The sequence below is a fragment of the Eupeodes corollae genome, chromosome 3 (genome assembly GCF_945859685.1).
Source record: "Eupeodes corollae chromosome 3, idEupCoro1.1, whole genome shotgun sequence".
Lineage (NCBI taxonomy): Eukaryota > Metazoa > Arthropoda > Insecta > Diptera > Syrphidae > Eupeodes > Eupeodes corollae.
In genome coordinates this window covers 75,202,172-75,221,507 of record NC_079149.1, presented here as the reverse complement: position 1 = coordinate 75,221,507, position 19,336 = coordinate 75,202,172, and the positions used below count along the sequence as shown (strand labels likewise).

General features: G+C 34.1%; 1 protein-coding gene across 1 annotated transcript in view; it reads left to right on the top strand.

The window, feature by feature from the left end:
• LOC129952594 (membrane-associated guanylate kinase, WW and PDZ domain-containing protein 2) overlaps positions 1-19,336 on the top strand; it is a 116,832-nt gene that overhangs the window by 23,377 nt on the left and 74,119 nt on the right. The window contains exon 2 of the mRNA XM_056065266.1: positions 16,503-17,419. Coding sequence (XP_055921241.1) covers positions 16,768-17,419 — 652 coding nt within the window. The 5' untranslated portion in view covers positions 16,503-16,767. The remainder of the gene's footprint in view (positions 1-16,502; positions 17,420-19,336) is intronic.

The window sequence follows — 19,336 nt, the reverse complement described above, 5'->3', positions numbered from 1 at the left end:
AATTGGATGGAGCCATTATAATTCATTAAAGGGACGAAAGTTCGCTAGGGAGAGAAAAGTTTGGAAAGATTCGTGTTTTAAGAGTCCAGTTGGATTCAATATTATTTTTGGGATTAGGTTTGGGTTTGTTATACTTAATTATATGATTATTGCTACTCATTCTGGAAAGCCGCATTCGACCAAGTCGTATATATCCTCTTTGGCTATGAAACTTCCAGTTATATTTCGTGGGAATCACCAACTTGAATCCTTTTCCAGACAATTGAAGACATTCGCAGATATTGACACAGAATTCTCGTTTCAAATAGGAGTGTATCCATGTAGCATCAGCATATCTGGGACAATTATTCAGCACGAACCATGTGTTGTTAGCAGATTCAAGCCTGCAAGAAAGCATACAATTACTGTTTTCAATTTCGTAACATCACTAAATTGATTGGAAGAGGAGAGAGCCGGGATGACGTACTTTGAAAACAGCAATCAATTTCCGATTTTTTTTTTCAGCTCGTTTGCCGATCATTTAGGCACCTTTAACTTATCTTTAATGTTTGTGTTATCTTATATGAGAATTAAAGACGAAACGACTGGTATGAATATAAAGAGCGACTGACTTTATTATATAATTATGAAATATAAATTTAATATAGGTTTTTAGTACAGTGTTTAGTGGGAGCCAGTATTGCCAAATAAACGTAATTCAAAAAGTAATTCAGTATTCTCAACACTCCCACTTTTTGATTAATTCAAAAAGATAGTAAATAAACATTATTTAATCAATTGAAACTCCAATCAAAGAACGAAATTTTTCGAATTTATCTTTACTTAGAGATTTAGTAAATATGTCTGCTTTTTGAAAATCAGAAGGAACATAATTGATTTTAAAATCTCCTCTCTCATAACGCTCTCGGATAAAATGGTAACGGACATCGATGTGCTTGGTTCGTTTGTGTTTTTTACAAGTCTGATAGCTCCCTGATTATCCATGTTCAAACTTGTTTCGACTACACCAGTTGGAACCGATTCCAGAAGTAGTTGCTGAAGCCATACCATTTCTTTCACTGCCTGTGAAGCCGCCACATACTCAGACTCCGCAGTAGACAGAGAAACACACTTTTGTCTTTGTGATGACCAATACACAGGACCATTAGCGATGATGAAAATGTAGCCAGTTGTCGAACGTCGAGTTTCGGGATCACCCGCATAATCAGCATCACTGAAACAGACTAAATCAAAATTGTTACATTTTTTAAAAGTTATACCCATTGTCCTGGTTCCGCTTATATACTTTAAGATACGTTTTACTGCATTTGGTTTGGTGAGTCCAAGTACCGAGACACAACTCCCACTGCATATGCAATATCCGGACGAGTAGCAACTGCCAGATACATGAGGCAGCCCACTGCCTCTCTGTATGGAAATTTTATGTATCACGAAGACAAAGATTCTGTATGCGAACAAGTTTCAGCTGGAGTGGATACTGGCTTGCTTAAATCCATACTGAATCTTTTAAGAACACTTTCCGCATATCGTGTTTGACTGACAGAAATAACACCATCAGATTTCCTTGCCAATTCAATACCTAAGAACACCTCTGCATCCAATAACGTTATTTCAAACTGTTTCCTTTAAAAATTCACCAGCTTCATAGCATCTTGTTTTTCTCTCGCCGCAATCAATCCATCGTCTATGTAAATCGCAAGTATCATGCGCTTGCTTACATCCCCTGAGATGAAAATACACGGATCCATTTCACTAGGTTTAAGATTGAATTGTTTTAGAACGTCAGTGAACTTCTTGTTCCAGCACCTAGATGCTTGTTTCAAGCCGTATAGACTCTTTCTTAGCCTACACACCCTACCAGATCCATCATTGAAGCCTTGGGGTTGCTCCATATAAATCTCCTCACTTAGTTCTCCGTTTGAAAAGGCTGTCTTCACATCAAATTGCGTAAGGCTTAGTCCTTCGTTTGCTGCAATGGCAAAAATGGTATGAATTGACGTAAACTTTGCCACGGGACTGAACGTCTCCCCGTAATCAACACCCTCTTCTTGACTAAAACCCCTTATAACTAGTCTGGCTTTATATTTATGTGTTCCATTTAAGCATAAGCTTTTAAGCTTATATACCCACTTATTGTCAATTGGTTTTCTTTTTTCTGAACCCTTAACCAAATCCCAGGTGTGATTTTTGTTCAGGCTATCCATCTCATCTGACATTGCTTCCTTCCAATGAGCTGCATCATCACAGGCAAGTGCGTGTCGATAGCTGTTTGGTTCCCCTTGCACGAGATAAGCATATCTTTGTAAAATGTTGCACATACCTGAATAATCTACAGGATCCAAGGCACGCAAGCGTTCTCTCAACGGAAGAGTACGATCAAGACTATCTTCATTTGATTCATCATCATTTTCACCTACAGATCGAAAAGCGTCATCACTTCCACATGTATTTTCATCTTCGAAATCTGAAATCTGGGTTTCGTCGTTCTTCAAATCGACATCTGGAGTTGGTAAGACCACAGCTATTTTTGGTTGTTCATGAGTGTCATTCTGTCTTAACATCACCTGATGTTGTTCATCATTCTCTATCTTTTCTCTGAATGTCACATCCCTAACTATAACAACTTTCCTAGCTTCAAGTAACCAAACTCTGAATCCTTTAGTGTTTTTGGCGTAGCCCATAAATACACCCTTTTCGGCTTTCTTATCTCACTTTCTGCGTCTTTGCTTGGGTACGTGTATAAACGCTTCAATGCCAAACACTTTAAAATCCTCAACTCTATGTTTTCTATCCCACCACAGTTCATAAGGGTTTTTACATTTCAAAGAACTAGTCCCTGTTCTATTAAGAACATATAAATTCTTTCCATGCAACATCGTTCTGACTGCTTCGACCACAGTTCTATTCTCCCTTTCAGCTGAACCATTTTGTTCTGGAGTATAAGGAACAGTAGTCTCGTGCCGAATACCGTGCCTTGCTAATAGACACTTTACACCTTCATTGATAAACTCACAGCCATTGTCCGTTCGTATTGTCTTTATTGGGCACCGAGTTTCACATCTTGCCCTATTAATAAACTGTTCATTCGAGTTGCAAAACTCTGACTTATTCTTTAAGAAAAATGCCATCTTATAACGCGAAAAATGATCCTTAAATAAAATGAAGTATCTAGCTCCACCTAAAGAAGGTTCCTCCATTGGACCACACACATCACTGTGCACAAGCTCTCCTGGTTCTTTTGCTACAAATTCACTTTTTGGAAAGGGCAACCTATGTAGTTTACTGAAGATGCAAGAATCACAAGAAAAGTTAGCATCATCCTCAAAAGCAATCCCTTCCTTTTTTAACTGGTTACGAATATGTGCCACATTTTGATGCGCCATCCTTTCATGCCACAGTTTGAGTGACAAAGTTTGATAAGCTGCCACACAAGCCATTTTACTACCATCATCTTGCACCCTTATACACATTTCGAATAAGTGCTCCCTTCGTTCTCCCACCGCTGCAATAGTGCCATCCTTAGCCACAAATTCACAACGCATACTGTCAGATATGAACTTCAAACCCTTGTCCAATGCACGACTTTGTGAAAACAAATTGCAAGAAATTTTTGGCGCATAAAGCACATTTGAAAGGTGTTTTTTGTTCCATGTATTGCCATCTGAAGCCAGAATATTTATATCCCCTATTCCTATCGCAGAGATTTGATCTCCACTTCCTATTCTTATCCCAATCGGATCTGAAAAACTTCATGTGATCGCTCGCTTCTGAGTCCAAATACCATCGATTATTAATTTTACCATCTGTTACCACCAGTGCGTTTGAGTTAAATTTGCCTGCCCCTTGTTTATCACTTCTAGTTCCAGTCCATGTTTGTCTGTCATAAGCATCTGCCCCTCGCAGCTCACCGCCAGTTCCAGTCTTCACTCTACCCACAATTGCTAATGAGTGCGTCACCCCTTAGCACTTCACTTCTACTTCCAGTCCACAAATCATAAGACACACTTGAAGAGTTGGAAACCAGTGCGTTCCCTTTTACACCACTACCACCCTTTCTCTGCTCTGCAATCTTTTTCGGACAGTCTCTTTTCCAATGTCCATACTCATTGCACACAAAACACTTCCCAGGCTTAGAATTTTTTTCTCTATGCCTTTGCCCCTTTTTCTTAGAGAATAATGCTGTTGAATTGGTTGTATCGAGAGACTGAGATGACATTCGAGCTTCCTCCATTACTAGTCGTGACGTCAAATTCTCCAAAGTTTGATCCTCTTTGGCTGACGACTCCCACGCACAAAAAAATGTTTAAAACTGTTTCGAAGAGTCATTAATATTTTTGTCATTACCATACTCTCTGATACTTTCTCTCCAACATCTCTTAGTTGTCGAACGATGTTCTCCAACTTCGAAATGTGTGTTGCTACGTCATCACTCTGATCTTTTGTGTTACTATAGAACCTTTGAAGTAACATGTGGACATTAGCTTTCAATGATTGTTCATACACCGCCCCCAGCTTTGTCCACATTTCCCTTGCATTTGTGCAATTAACTATATGCCTAAGTGGTGTTGGACCAATACTCGTAGCAATGATTCTCTGCACTTTGCTCTCCGATTGCATCCACGCACTTACACGAAGGTTAAACGCTCCCTCGTCCTCTTTTTGTCCCTGAACAGGTAATGTGCTTAACCCTCTCACATGATCAAAAAGACCCGATGCGTTTAACAAGATCGTAACTTGGAATTTCCATACTGCGTATTGCTCAGGGTTTTGCAATTTTTCCACTTTAAAGAGTTCACTCTCCATTTTCTCTTTTCTTATAAAAAAAAATTACCAACTCGTATAGCTTAGGGTTTCGAAAAAAATTGACGCGTACCAAAAAAAAATTATTTAAGGTGACCCTCAATTTTAACCTTAACAAATTTAATGTATAGCGTGTTCTGGGCCCATAACCTGTTATCTTATATGAGAATGAAAGACGAAACGTCTGGTATGAAGTATAAAGAGCGACTGACTTTATTATATAAGTATGAAATATAAATTTAATATATATTTTTAGTACAGTGTTTAGTGGGAGCCAGTATTGCCAAATAAACGTAATTCAAAAAGTAATTCAGTATTATCAACAGTCTGAACGGAGAAAATTCAACCCACTGATGCCGCCACAATATTGTTTTTTCCAGAGAACGTATCGTGGAAAGGCACAGGGTGACGATTGTTGAGATTGGATGTTAGATTCCTCAATACAATAATTGTAGACGTGATCAAATTTCTTGGAGAGATTAGAAATTTGATCTTGGCAAACGGAATGCTCATTAGACAGCGATTCTTTAAAACATTGAATTGCAATCATAATATCGGACACGGATATTTTATTGCATTCATCGCAATAAAACGCATAATTGCGTAGATCGTCTCTAAGGTATACACTCGCCTTTCTGGCCAAACCAGCACAAGAGGGGTGAAGAATTTCCCAAAAAGGCCAGCGAAAAAAAAAAGAAATATGGTTTTTTGTTAGGTTTTCTTTTTTTGTTTTTTATCAGTTGTTTTTATTTTGTATATTCTTGTTAATACACAAGAAGAAAAAAACGCTGGCGAGAATATGTACAACACTGAACCAATCCAGTATTGACCCATGTTGTAAATTAAAACGCATAATAAGTGACATTATCTTGTCCAATAAACCAAAAAAAAGGTGGAAATACCTTGAAACCTGGGCTATGCCCAGGAAACTATGGTCTAAAATCGACAAAACAAAATGTCGTTCGATTATGCATCTAGACAAAAAAATCTGTAAGACTGCTTGTAAGCATAATAACAGCCACAACCTGTTTGGTTGCGATAAGAAGAAAATGCGGCTTACCACCGATGATATGTGCAAAAGATGCAGTGATAAGGAGGAACAAGAAGACACTGTCCACCTACTTTAAACTAGCCACACTATTTTCAAATTCTTCTTTAATAATCTTTACGATTTCGCGGATATCACGGATATGCAACCTCTAAAGGCTTGGAACAAAAAAATCCTCTTAATTGATCTAAGTGTGGAGATAACGTCATCAATCGCCTGCCCATCAACCTAAACAACCTTGCTCTTAACTAAATTTTTTCAACGTAGTTGGTGCTGTATCTTCTGAATACTTCCAGCCAGCCAAAGAATTTTTGACGTACTTTTTTGCTCTCCGTTTGTAACATTGTTGTTTTTGCTTCAGATTTGTTGATGAAATTTTCTCGTTTCAGTGCATGAAGGTTTCATTTATATGCGTCCACGTTATCTTCTTTTCATGTTAGCCATGTTAGTTTCAAGCTTTAATACAGTTTTATCCTTCCGATGTGTGCCTTTAATTCCAAATAAAACTGAATTGGTAAGTGAACGGTATGCCTACAACCCTAAAATCTTTAATCGACGAATGAAGGGTTCATCAGTTTAATTCCTCTTATATTGATAGTATAATATGCATTGAATTGTTTTTTCTGTGAATCTGTTTTCTTGTGTTTTATTATTAAATATTCTCGCATTTAAATCTAAAATTATAATAACTTCATGGCAATTATATTGTAAAGCGCATCAAAATCCCGTATATTAAGTAGCATGTTTTCTTTTAAGGCTGACATTTTAAAACTTTCTAAAGATTTTGAAAAGCTACTGAAGTCATTAAGAGTGCAGTTTGCAAATTAAATGCATATTTTGTAACCAACATCATGGTTGATAGTTCTACTTCGACTAATGATGTAGCTTAGCCCAAAATTCCTACTGCTTTCTCTTCTGCAGGTGAAGATATTCTTGCGCAATCAAGTTCTGGTGTTGATAACACAGAAATGTATCTGACAAACAAAAGAATAAAACCAAGAAAAATAGCCGGAAAAAGTGTGTTTGCTAGAAATTCTACCAAGTCAAAAAAACTCAACAAGCTTGCCCTCTTCTACCGTAACGTAAGGGGACTTCGACACAGAACTTTTTAATCAAGATTTCGAAGTTTACAGAAACGATCGTCTTGTTTGTAATGCAAAGGATTTAGGTGGAGGTATTCTCATAGCGGTAAAAATAAACATTTCCCTTCTTCTGTATATTTTCCATTTAACTATCAATTGAATTGGTCTGTGTAAGGTTGATGGTACAGACTAAGACCATTTTCATTTAAAACACATTCCTCCAAAAAAGCTTGGAGTGTTTATAGCGAACTCTCCTTGGCATTGGACTTTCTTATAAATTTATCCTGCTCTGACACCAATATTTTTGTAGTACCCGTAGTACCCGTGGCATGATGGTTAGTGCGTTGGACTGTCATGCAAGGGGTCTTGGGTTCAATCCCTGCCTGTGCCAAATGCTTTCTCAAACTAGCCGTTCGGATTCGGCGTAAAAAATTGTAGGTCCCTTCAATTCCTGACAACAGTACTCGCACACAGGAATGGTTGAGAGTTGTAAGTCAGTAGACCCTGGTTCACAACGGACTGTTGCGCCACCCCACTTGATTTTTTTTTGACACCAATATTTTACTTTTAGGTGATTTTAATTCACCACACATTGACTGAATTCCATTTGAACGCGAATCCTGCCTTGAAGCCTCTTTTTCTTCTTCACAACTGGAACTATATTTTTTGATAAAATCCTTCATACGGACTTACAGCAAACAAACTGTATTAAAAAAATCGAAATCTCAATTTAGTATTTTTTTCTGACACAAGTACTTGTTCTAAAATATAGATCAGGAATTACAATATTAATAAATATCACCATCCTCTGGACATTTTTCTTGACTTAAGAAAGTACAGCAATTCCTTTGATTGCTTATATAATTTTGATTTCAGAGAGAGAGCTTATATCCAGTTGTTGCCTGAAGATTTAAACATTCCTGGAATTGCTGATACATATCATTTTCAAATTTGAATTAGATCCTTAATTATAATTTGGAAAACAATTTACCTTTAAAGAAATCAAGAAATACAAACTTAACCAACCTTGGTACACGAAAGAATTGCTACTACTTACCTCAAATTTTTGTCTCCAGTCAACTTCTCTTTTTATGTTGAACTCCTTAACAAATTTAAGTCTCTTTCTAATTTTGTATATGCTAGTTATGTAACTAAAAAGAGAATCCTAAAAATGTTGGAAAGTTGTAAACTTAAAGAAAAAATCAGATGGCTTTCCAGTTAACTTTACTTACAAGAACATTTCATTACATAAAACTGTTGATATCTGAAATATATTTTCATAATCTTCACTCCTTGTGCTACAGAGTACGGTCCTTGATCTTTTATCCGTGTTGAATGATGACTGCTCAGCCGGTCCCCATGGTATTCCCCCCATAGTATTAAAAAAGTGTACTAATGGTTTAGTTGGACTCCTTACGTTCATATTCAAACTTTCTCTAAAAACATGCACATTTTTCAGTATATGGAAGAAATCATTTGAAGCACCAATTTTCAAGAAAGGTAACAAGGCGGATATAATAAACAACAGACTCATTGCAAAGCTTTCTTGGGCTTCTAAATCATTTGAACAATCATGCAGCAACATGGTTTTGTGAAAAAAAATCTTCTTATATTCTCAAACATATGTAGAACATATATAGAACAAGTTTACGATGTTGCTTGTGTACACACTGACTTCTTAAGCTTCTGACCAACTTAGCCACGGAATCATTTTATTTAAAATTAAAGTTTTTGGTTTTCAACAATTTTTCTTAGCTTGGATTAAATCATACCTTGAAAACAGATCCTATGAGGTAAAACTTAGAATGGTGTCATTCAGAACCTTTTTTTGCTCAATCTGGTGTTTCCCAGGGAAGCCATCTTGGCCTTTTCGGGTTATCCTGTCTATGAACGACGTATCATCATGTCTACGCTCAAGTGAAATTTTTATTTTCTCTGATGACATGAAGATTTTTAAAATAATAGAGTCCACCCATGATCGTATTCTTTTACAAGCCGACATTGAAGAAAAGTTTGTTGCCAATCTAAATTTCAAAAGCTTACTTAAAATTTTTCGGTGCAATGCATGTCTTCGTATTAAGCCAAAAAGTCAAGTATTTAAGAAAAACTTTGATATACCTTTGTCATTTTATTAAATGTAACAATGAGCTTAGAGCAGATTTCGACAGAAACTTATTTGGCAGAAGCATTTATAATATCTTAAACAAATATATATGTAGTTATTCTAAAGGAAAATAGGAACATCACAATTCATAAATTATTAAAAATGATAAATAAATAAAAAAAGCGACAGTTTTTCATTTTATTAACATACATAAATACAAGAAATATTTGTATATTTCAATATGTTTAATATAGTTTAAATATGGCTTCTGTTATTAGATCTAATATGCACGAGTTACATGCCCCACTGTAGCACTCACATTAACAACATAACTGAGAACTGAGAGTTGTCCATTTATTATTACAAGCCAAACTCTTATCATCAACATCATCATTCTCATCACGATCATCACCGGCACGACATACTCTTATCATCTTATGTCGTTATATGTATTTTTGATAAGCATTTAATATTACTAGTGTATATAAATGTTACTCTTTGAAATCTATGTTCTCTTAAATTTAAATCTAGTTTGTAAGAATTATTTTGTACGATCACTTGAACTCCAGCTTCCGATCAATAAAGACCTATGTACTTACTTGGAAATATTTGCCTATTATATATATGTACATAACTGGCGCAGTCGGTGTTCTACATAACTAAAGTGAATAATAGTAGCTCTAGTAATAAAACTTAAAAATCTAAAATTCAACTGCATATTGAAAAATATCAACATTACTTACATACAATTACAACTTTAATTGAACGAAGCACGTGGACCAGATTTATCCAGCGTACCTACTCCGAGTTTTCCCGCATTGTTCCCATCCTATGTAAGTCCTTATGTGTTGTTGGTTATAAAATATTCCCATTATTCCTATGCCTTACTTTAAATCCCAAACACAAAATAAATTACAAGTTCATAGCCTATTATCGCGTTTAGAAAGAAATAGATTATCGTGCAACCTAAAAAATATAGTCCACGGTGTGTTAAAAACGGGTTCAGAGATGACTACGAATAATGTTACAATTCCGTTACAAATCTTTAACTCACTCAGGATTCCTGATGCTGTCAAAGATTTGCCTAACTTCGACGGGAATCCTAGGCTTCTCTACGATTTCCTTTCTAACGTTGAAGAAATCTTAAGTTTTATGCCTCAATTAAATGATTCTGCATATCATAAAATTATTCTTCGAGCAATTCGCAATAAGATAACGGGACAAGCAAACGAAGTGCTTAACATGTACGGTACTCCAGTTAACTGGAATGAAATTAAGAGAAACCTTATTGTGCACTATTCTGACAAAAGGAACGAGACAAGTTTGATACGTGACCTACATCAGCTTAGACAAAATTATGATACAGTTGACATGTTTTATTCAAAAATAATTGATATACTATCCGCTATGGTTAATCATGTTAAAGTGCATGAAAGCGAACCTAGTGTGATTTTTTCAAAACAAAAGTTGTATGAAGAAATGTGCTTAAACACTTTCTTATCTGGACTTCGTGAACCGTTAGGCTCTACAGTTAGATCTATGAGACCAATTACGCTCACAGATGCTTTGAACTTTTGTCTAAAGGAACAAAACTGTATTTACTTCCGCGATATAAACAACCTAAATTATTTACAAAACAGAAATCAAAATAGAGACGGGCAACAGTATTATCCCCAAAATTCTATAACTCCTTTTATTAAGCAATATACTTCTAACAATAATCCACAAGCTTACAATGTATCAACTAATAATAGGCAACAAAATTATACTACTACTTATCATTCACCTAATAACCAACAGCTTTTAAATACTCAGCTAACATTAAACAATAACGTTCAAACTCAATCCAAACCCAACACTATTAACTCACAAGCTACACAGTTTAATCGACCATCTACATCAGCTCAAAGTATTCCATTCCAAAGCAATACAAATAGTAAAAAATCATATTCAAATCAGAGCAAATTTTCACGCCCACAACAATATTCAACTCAAACTAAACTTTCACGCTCAGAACCAATGGATGTTGTCAGTTCAAATACTAATTTAAGTCGTGCGAATCCTAATTCCCAAAACTATTTGCACAATATAGAATTTAACGACAATTATGAAGGTAGGTGTTTGACACAATCACAAAACGATACAAACTACTTTGACTATACTGAACCGCAACCCTATTTACAGAATTTTGAGTCTTCAAATCATTCTCAAGAAATTATACAAAGCGAAATAGATGACACAAATTTTCTTACACTTGCCTCGGAAAATCAGTAGGATACATCAACATGAACAATTATAATACTAACTTATTACCATACATAACAATAGATAGCTTAAATAATTCAGCACTTAAATTTCTTATAGACACAGGTAGCAATAAATCCTTTTTAAACCCAACAATAGCGAAGAATTTTGATATAAAAACAATTAATCCAATCGAGATAAAAACTGTCTTCAATACACAGCTTTTAAATAAGGAAGTTGTATTGAATGGGCTTTCCGAATTAAAAACTCATAAACAAATATCCTTCTTGCTTTTTGACTTTCACAGTTATTTTGATGGTTTAATCGGTATAGATATTTTGAAAAATCTTGAAATTATAGTCGACTAGAAAATGAAAAAGTTAAAATACCGTTGAAATTTAAGCCTAATTTGATTTCAAAAACATTTCATGTTCCTGGAATGAATAAAATAATTTGTCGTCTTCCTGTAGACGTTGAGTTTGGCAGTATTTTTATAAAGCCTACATTAATAAAAACAAATCTTCTAATCTCCGAGCGATTGTATAATGCAAAAGGGTTATATTCGTTGGTTGAAGTTATAAATTCTAGTGATTCTGATCAGATATTTACCGTCGAACAACCCATAAAGTCAACCAAAATAAATCCAGATAACGTTGTCGAAATACATAATATTTCAGTCCAAAATTCGGAAAATGTAGGCAATCTCAATGTTATTGACATGCTTCGAATTGATCACCTGAATCCGGAAGAGCAAAAAGCAATCAAAACGCTTTGTCTAAAATACAAAAACATTTTTTTTAAAGAAAACGATAACTTGACTTTTTCTATAGCGAAGTAAAGCACCACATAAAAACAAAGGATGATATTCCGGTTTATACAAAATCTTATAGGTATCCCTACGCACTTAATGAAGAAGTTCAAAGACAAATTTCAAAGATGCTGAAAGAAGGTATAATCCGTCAAAGTTTCTCCCTGTGGTCTTTTCCAATTTGGATAGTGCCTAAAAAGAAAGACCGGAGTGGTAAAGAGAAATGGCGATTGGTAATAGATTATCGCAAATTAAATGATAAGACGATAGATGATAAATATCCAATACCAAATGTCAATGAAATTCTCGACAAATTAGGAAAATCTATGTATTTCAGTACCTTGGATTTAGCGTCGGGGTTCCACCAAATTCAAGTCAATGAAAAAGATATACCTAAAACGGCTTTTTCTGTAAACAATGGCCATTACGAGTTTGTTAGAATGCCATTCGGTCTCAAGAATGCGCCATCCACATTCCAAAGAGTGATGGACCATGTTTTAAGGGATCTTCAAGGAAAAGTGTGTTTTGTCTACATGGATGATATAATAGTCTTTTCAACATCACTTCAAGAGCACATCCAAAACATTGAACTGGTATTTAAAAAACTCCATGACGCAAAATTTCAAAATTCAACTTTCAAAATCTGAGTTTCTTCAAAAAGAAGTATCTTTTCTTGGGCACTTGGTAACACCTGAAGGGGTTAAACCAAACCCAGATAAAATTCATGCCATAAAACAATTTCCTATACCTCGAACACCCAAACAAATAAAATCATTTTTGGGCTTACTTGGATATTATAGGAAATTCATAAGAGATTTCGCTAAGATAACTAAGCCCATGACAGAATGCCTCAGAAAGGGTAATAATCCTGAATTCAAGATATATAGATTGTTTTGAAACTTCCAAAAACCTATTATGTAATGAACCGATCTTGCAATATCCTGATTTTACAAAGCCATTCAATCTTACAACTGATGCTAGTAACATTGCAATCGGCGCAGTACTATCGCAAGGGTTAATTGGATCAGACAAACCGATTTGTTACGCAAGTCGCACATTGTCCAAATCCGAAGAAAGTTATAGCACAATTGAGAAGGAACTGTTGGCAATCTATTGGTCTACAAAATACTTCCGTCCATATCCTTATGGCCGAAAGTTTACAATAGTCACAGACCACAAACCCTTGACTTGGCTCTTTTCTCTAAAGGAACCAAACTCAAAACTAGTTCGTTGGCGTTTAAATCTAAAGGAATTTAATTATACAATAGTACATAAAAGTGGAAAACTGAATTTGAATGCAGATGCATTATCCAGAGTTGAAATTCATATTAACGAAAATATTTTACCACAATCAGATAATCTAGATTCTGCATCTACCGAAAATAACATCGATGAGCTAGAGAGTTTAAATACTATCCATTCAGGAAAAGAACAAGTAGACGATGGCATCCCCATAACGGAAAGACCTCTTAACGAGTTTTCCAATCAGTTAATACTTATAGAAAATCTAAATAAAAAAAAACTTCATGCGACATTAAGCATTCTTTTTAAGCGAAAGAAAAGACACCGAGTTGAAAGTAACAAAATATGCAACGAGGATGTTATGATTGGCATTTTTCAAAACTTTATTAATACAAAAAGAGTAACTGCCATCCTGACAGATGATAAAACCTTTAAAGTCGTTCAAGAAATCTATTCGAAGTACTTCAACAATGCCCTTTTAAAACTTGTTAGAAGTACAACTTTATTGCAGGATGTGACCCAACGTGACGAACAGGAACGCATTATAAGAAACTATCACGAAAAATCAAACCATAGAGGTATTTTAGAATGCGTCGAACATATAAAAAGAGAATATTATTTTCCTAATATGAAAAATATAGTATCTAAAATAATAAACAATTGTGTAACTTGCCAAAAATTAAAATATGAACGCTTAGTAGAACCTTTAAAATTCGAGCTAACAGAAACTCGACAGGAAATTCACCTGTTGAAAGGTTTCATTCCACCCTCACAGAGCTAATTAGAATAATAAAATCAAACTTTCCCAATAAGCCTATAAGTGAGATTGTAGATGAGGCAGTAATAAGCTATAATAACTCCATACATTCTGTAACAAAAATGACTCCTTTTGAATTGCTTAATGGTCACATACAAAAAAAGAATGTTTTTCCACCTACAACCCAAACTAACTCAGCACAAGACTACTTGACAGAACACATAAAAACATACGAACTTTTAAAAGATCTAGCGCACAATAGAAGTTTAGCTTATAAGAAAAAAATAATTGAAAATCGTAATAAAACAAGAAGTTTACCACCCACAGTTAATGTGGGAGATCAAATATACGAAAAAGATGATAGAAGAAATAAACTTGCACCGAAACATATAGAACATAAGGCAATACAAGATAATAGTATAACAGTTCAAACAAACAAAAGAAAAGTACACAAACAAAAATTAAAAAGAAAACGAAAATTCACTTAAGTTCTAAAACACTATGCATCTGTACTTAATGTATAATCAATTGGTTAAGGCATAAAATCTATTGAATATTACACTCACAAAAAAAATACAGTTTCTGTTACCCTTTTTAACTCATTCATTTACAAAAAAATATAGTAATAATCACAGATAAATAATAACAAATGAACTTGAAAAAAATATCCCAAACTTTCTCCTACCTTTTCCCCACCAAATAACCAACACATAAAAGGGCTTATTCCGAAAAAGCCACTCAGGATGTTAAAAATTTTTTCATTTAATGACGTATGCAAAGATGACAATTGGAAACACAAGTTGAACTTACTCTGTTAAAGTTCAAAATTTGGGGGGAAGAGTTACGTGCCCCACTGTAGCACTCACATTAACAACATAACTGAGAACTGAGAATTGTCCATTTATTATTACAAGCCAAACTCTTATCATCAACATCATCATTCTCATCACGATCATCACCGGCACGACATACTCTTATCATCTTATGTCGTTATATGTATTTTTGATAAGCATTTAATATTACTAGTGTATATAAATGTTACTCTTTGAAATCTATGTTCTCTTAAATTAAATTATTTTGTACGATCACTTGAACTCCAGCTTCCGATCAATAAAGACCTATGTACTTACTTGGAAATATTTGCCTATTATATATATGTACGTAACTCACGCACGTTTGTTGTCAAAGTGGCAACCTTTGATACATGAGTCCAGAGCAGGGATACATACATATTCATGAAATAAGTCGGAGTGCTGCGTGTTATTTATTTATTTTTAAATTAACATTTTCAGTTTTTGTTGTTGTTATTTTTGTAATTTTTTCAATATTTTGTTGAACCTCCTTTTACTTTAATAAGAGCCTCAATTCTGCGCGGCATACTGTCAATGCATGATTTGACTGTTTCCTGCATTTTTGGGTGATGATTTCACACGTGTACTACTTTTTCAAAAAGTGAACGCATCTTTAGCTACTTCCCTCTTCATCAGCTCCCATACATTTTCAATTGGGTTCATATCAGGGCTGTTTCCCGGCCGGTCCAACAGATGCATGTTTTCTTCACTCAAATTTTATGGACCGCGCTGTGTGGCATGGAGCTCTATCTTGCATACAAATGTAATCATACATCCATTCTTGAACGTTAAAAAATATTGCCAATAATATAATAATTATAAAAATTCTGCAGTGCGTCTAATAATATGTCCAGGGACTGTATGTGTAGAATATGACTGAAAGAAATAATCGACTTATGTATATGGACGCTTCGGCACTGGCGTCTCCATATTTCAAGATTTAGGTGTTCCTTTCTGTTTTCTCTTAGAATTTACACATCACATTATTTGTATTGTCTCTTCCAGCTTTTTTTCTAGTATTATGTTTTGTTGCCGGAATTAACACAAAGCTTTTAAATCTATTTCTATTAAAAGATACGGGTATAATATAAGAGTTTTATATTTGTATTTAAATGCTAAATTGTTGCATATTTTCATTTTGAATCTTTATGTCCTTACTGAGCTGTTTGTGAAAGATCGAAATTAGTGTACACTAACTTTGTAGGGAAAATTTCAAATCATTTTATAGTCGCATTTAGCCAACCAGAATGCCTTGACTACGTACCCACTAGCTGAGTGAATGCCCCAAGTGACTGCGTATTCATGTCATTCTGATTGGCTCAATGCTACAAAAGGAGTTGAAATTTTCCCTTCGACGTACTGTAAAAGTTTCGGCTTCAAAGTTATTTTTCTCCACTTCTTTTTAATTCACTCTCTTTACAAATTATCATCTACAATATATAACTTCCTGAAATAAATCAGTTTATGAACATAATAATATATATACACATACATATGTATGTATATACAATATGAATTATAAATTATACATACAAAATACTCAAATGCATAATTATTTTGTTTCAGACTTAACGGCATAGTAAAATAGTTTAGAAAACGGTCCTTCAATTTTCAACTAACAAACATTTTACACAATTGGAACTAAACCAAATTCAATCAAAAGCCAAATATAAATATAGTTCATTTCGTTCCAATAAAATAATGAAGCAAACAAAGTAAAGACTTTTTGTTCGTGTCCGATATTCAACATCAAAATAATAAAATACGGAATTATAAACCATCCATCCGGTTGAAAAGACAAAAACAAATAAAGTAAAATATATTTGAAAACATGGCAATTGGAAATGATACCAAAGCCAAGGCTGATACGACAACATCAACTGTAGTTGATAGTAATGCATCAACTTCTTTGTCGATTTCTACAAATTCACCTTCCATTTCGTTACCCTTACCATCAGCAGAGATCTTATCGGCTGGGGTAGTGATGGCTTCCAATCATAAAGATCATCAGCCATTGCCGCCACTCTTCCGGCCGCCACATTTGCAATCACCTCAACCAGTAACTTCTTCATTATCTTCTGTTACCCTAACCACTACAAGTTGTGTGCCAGTTTGTTCAACAGGTGGCATGACAATGTCGGACTACCATAATCGTTATCCTTCATCGGAAGTTGATGTATATATTGAAGGAAACTGTATGAGCGGCGAACAAAGCATTAATAATAATTCCAACTGTTTTGCCAGCGACATTAGCAACAACAACGGTGAAATAGTAAATGATGGAGGATTTTTTGGTTCAACAAATTCTGCGACATCCAATAAGTCAGATACATCATCAATAGGCAGTGTGAATGGTTTCATTAAAAAGAACGTTTCATCTAATGCTTTGGTGAACTCTCGAGAAGATATAACATCACTTGGTGGCGCTTCATCGATAACTAGTCATCAATCGGCTAGCAGTTCTTATCATAAAAGAACCAAAGGTAGGTAACAATTATTCAATAAAAAGTAAAGTTTTGAAACATGTCTCAAGTTATTTATCAATATTCTTTCACAAATTAATTTTATAGATACAGGTTTAAAGGGCAGGTGCAGTTATCTAAAAAATGTACCTGAAAAAAAATATGAATAAAACACATAAGAGTCATGCTATAGCATTTTGAAGATCAATAAACTTATTATTTAACTTACTTTTTAAGTAAAATTGTTTAGGTGAATATATTATGAAAAAATTATTTCGAACTTATAGGTAAAAGAAAGATGTTTTTAATTTTATGTGGTTTAAGATTTTTGTTTTCAAAATTAATTAAAAATATTATTAATTTTCAATGAAAAACAAAAAAACGGATGCTCAAATGTATCTTAGTTTTCTACAAATTAAAATAAATATTTAAAGTAGCTTGATTTGCTCTGGTTAGATATTAAATTAGTGGATTATAGATTTTTAAATTTTTTTTTGGATACAACTCATTTTTTTATATTAGTAGCTTAAAAATTAATTTTTCAAAAAAATACAGTTATACAATTTTATTTAAAAATCAAATAATTTGTTTAAATATTTATTTGACTGTTTCAAGTGATTTTTTTTTGAAAGTTGCCACTCCCGCCTAAACGAGAGAAAATAGAATCGCCTTTGATACGATTTTTTTTTCTGAGCTCGACCTACTCGCTCTAGCCTTTTGGTTCATCTTATACCAAACAATCAACATATTAATACTAGACCGATTAATACTTAAATATCAAAATTTATATATTTGCAGTACATATTATACACATTTATTTTTAAAATAAATATTTATATTTCAAAAACGTTATAACTTTTGTATATGCAATTTGTTAAAATTATTTTTATACATAGCTACAATAATAGAAATATTTCTTAGATTTGACTTTAATTTTTTTTGACTTAAGTAAAGCTAACACTTCAAGAAAAATAGTATGTTAAAAAATGTATGTTTTTGATTAAAACATCCTTTTATAAGAAAACGAATCGGTTGGGGTAGAAATACTGTTTGAGCGCAACCAGGAACTGGTCCTAGCCTCATTCAAAAAGTTTCTCAATTTATCCCGATCGAAAGAAATGATCCAGTTGCGCGTCCAAAGGCTTCGGGTGACCTGTTATACACCATCTCTCCTGAGTAAGTATGGTATGGCACGCTGTCGCCTATCATAAAATGTACTACAAAGGACTTCCCGGACTGATTTCTGTTTGAAGTTATGGTAGGTTCTGTAGGCTTTAAACAGCTACTCGTGTATTTCTTTTTCTATGTTGTTATTGGCTGCTACTATTGACCAAGGTTTTCAAAGGATTGCACTATTGCAAATTCACGCTCCATTACCTTGATTGTTTGACTAACTGTTCTTCTTGCAGTTACTTAGTTTTTTTTTGGTAGATGATATATTTTTGCCAGTTTTCTGGCATTTCATCATGTTCCCATACGTACACTAGTATTTCATGAATTGCTAGATTTAAAGCTGGCCCGCCATGTTGAAATAGCTCTGCTGATATTCCATCGGCTTTGTTTTGTTTGAGCTTTTTAAAAGCTTTCTTGACCTCTTCTGCTTGGTATGATGATAATGATAATTTGTTGCATTTTTATAACATACAATTGTAGCTTGTCACTTATAATCCATACATTTCCATTCTACTATCTATATCATTATAATCCCATACATATTAGGAAAGTTATTACATTTCTTTTTTAATTAAAGTGAACTAGCATGCAAGCATTTTTATTTTGTGAAAACTAAAAAACAGCTCTCGTTATCTTGCTAAGAATATCAAAAAAAGAGGAATTGTGTACAGTTGTGGCAAACTACATAATAACGAACGATGTTAGCACCTTCTCCTAACACTGTTGAATCAATTATTAGAAAAGACAAAAAAACATACATTGAAT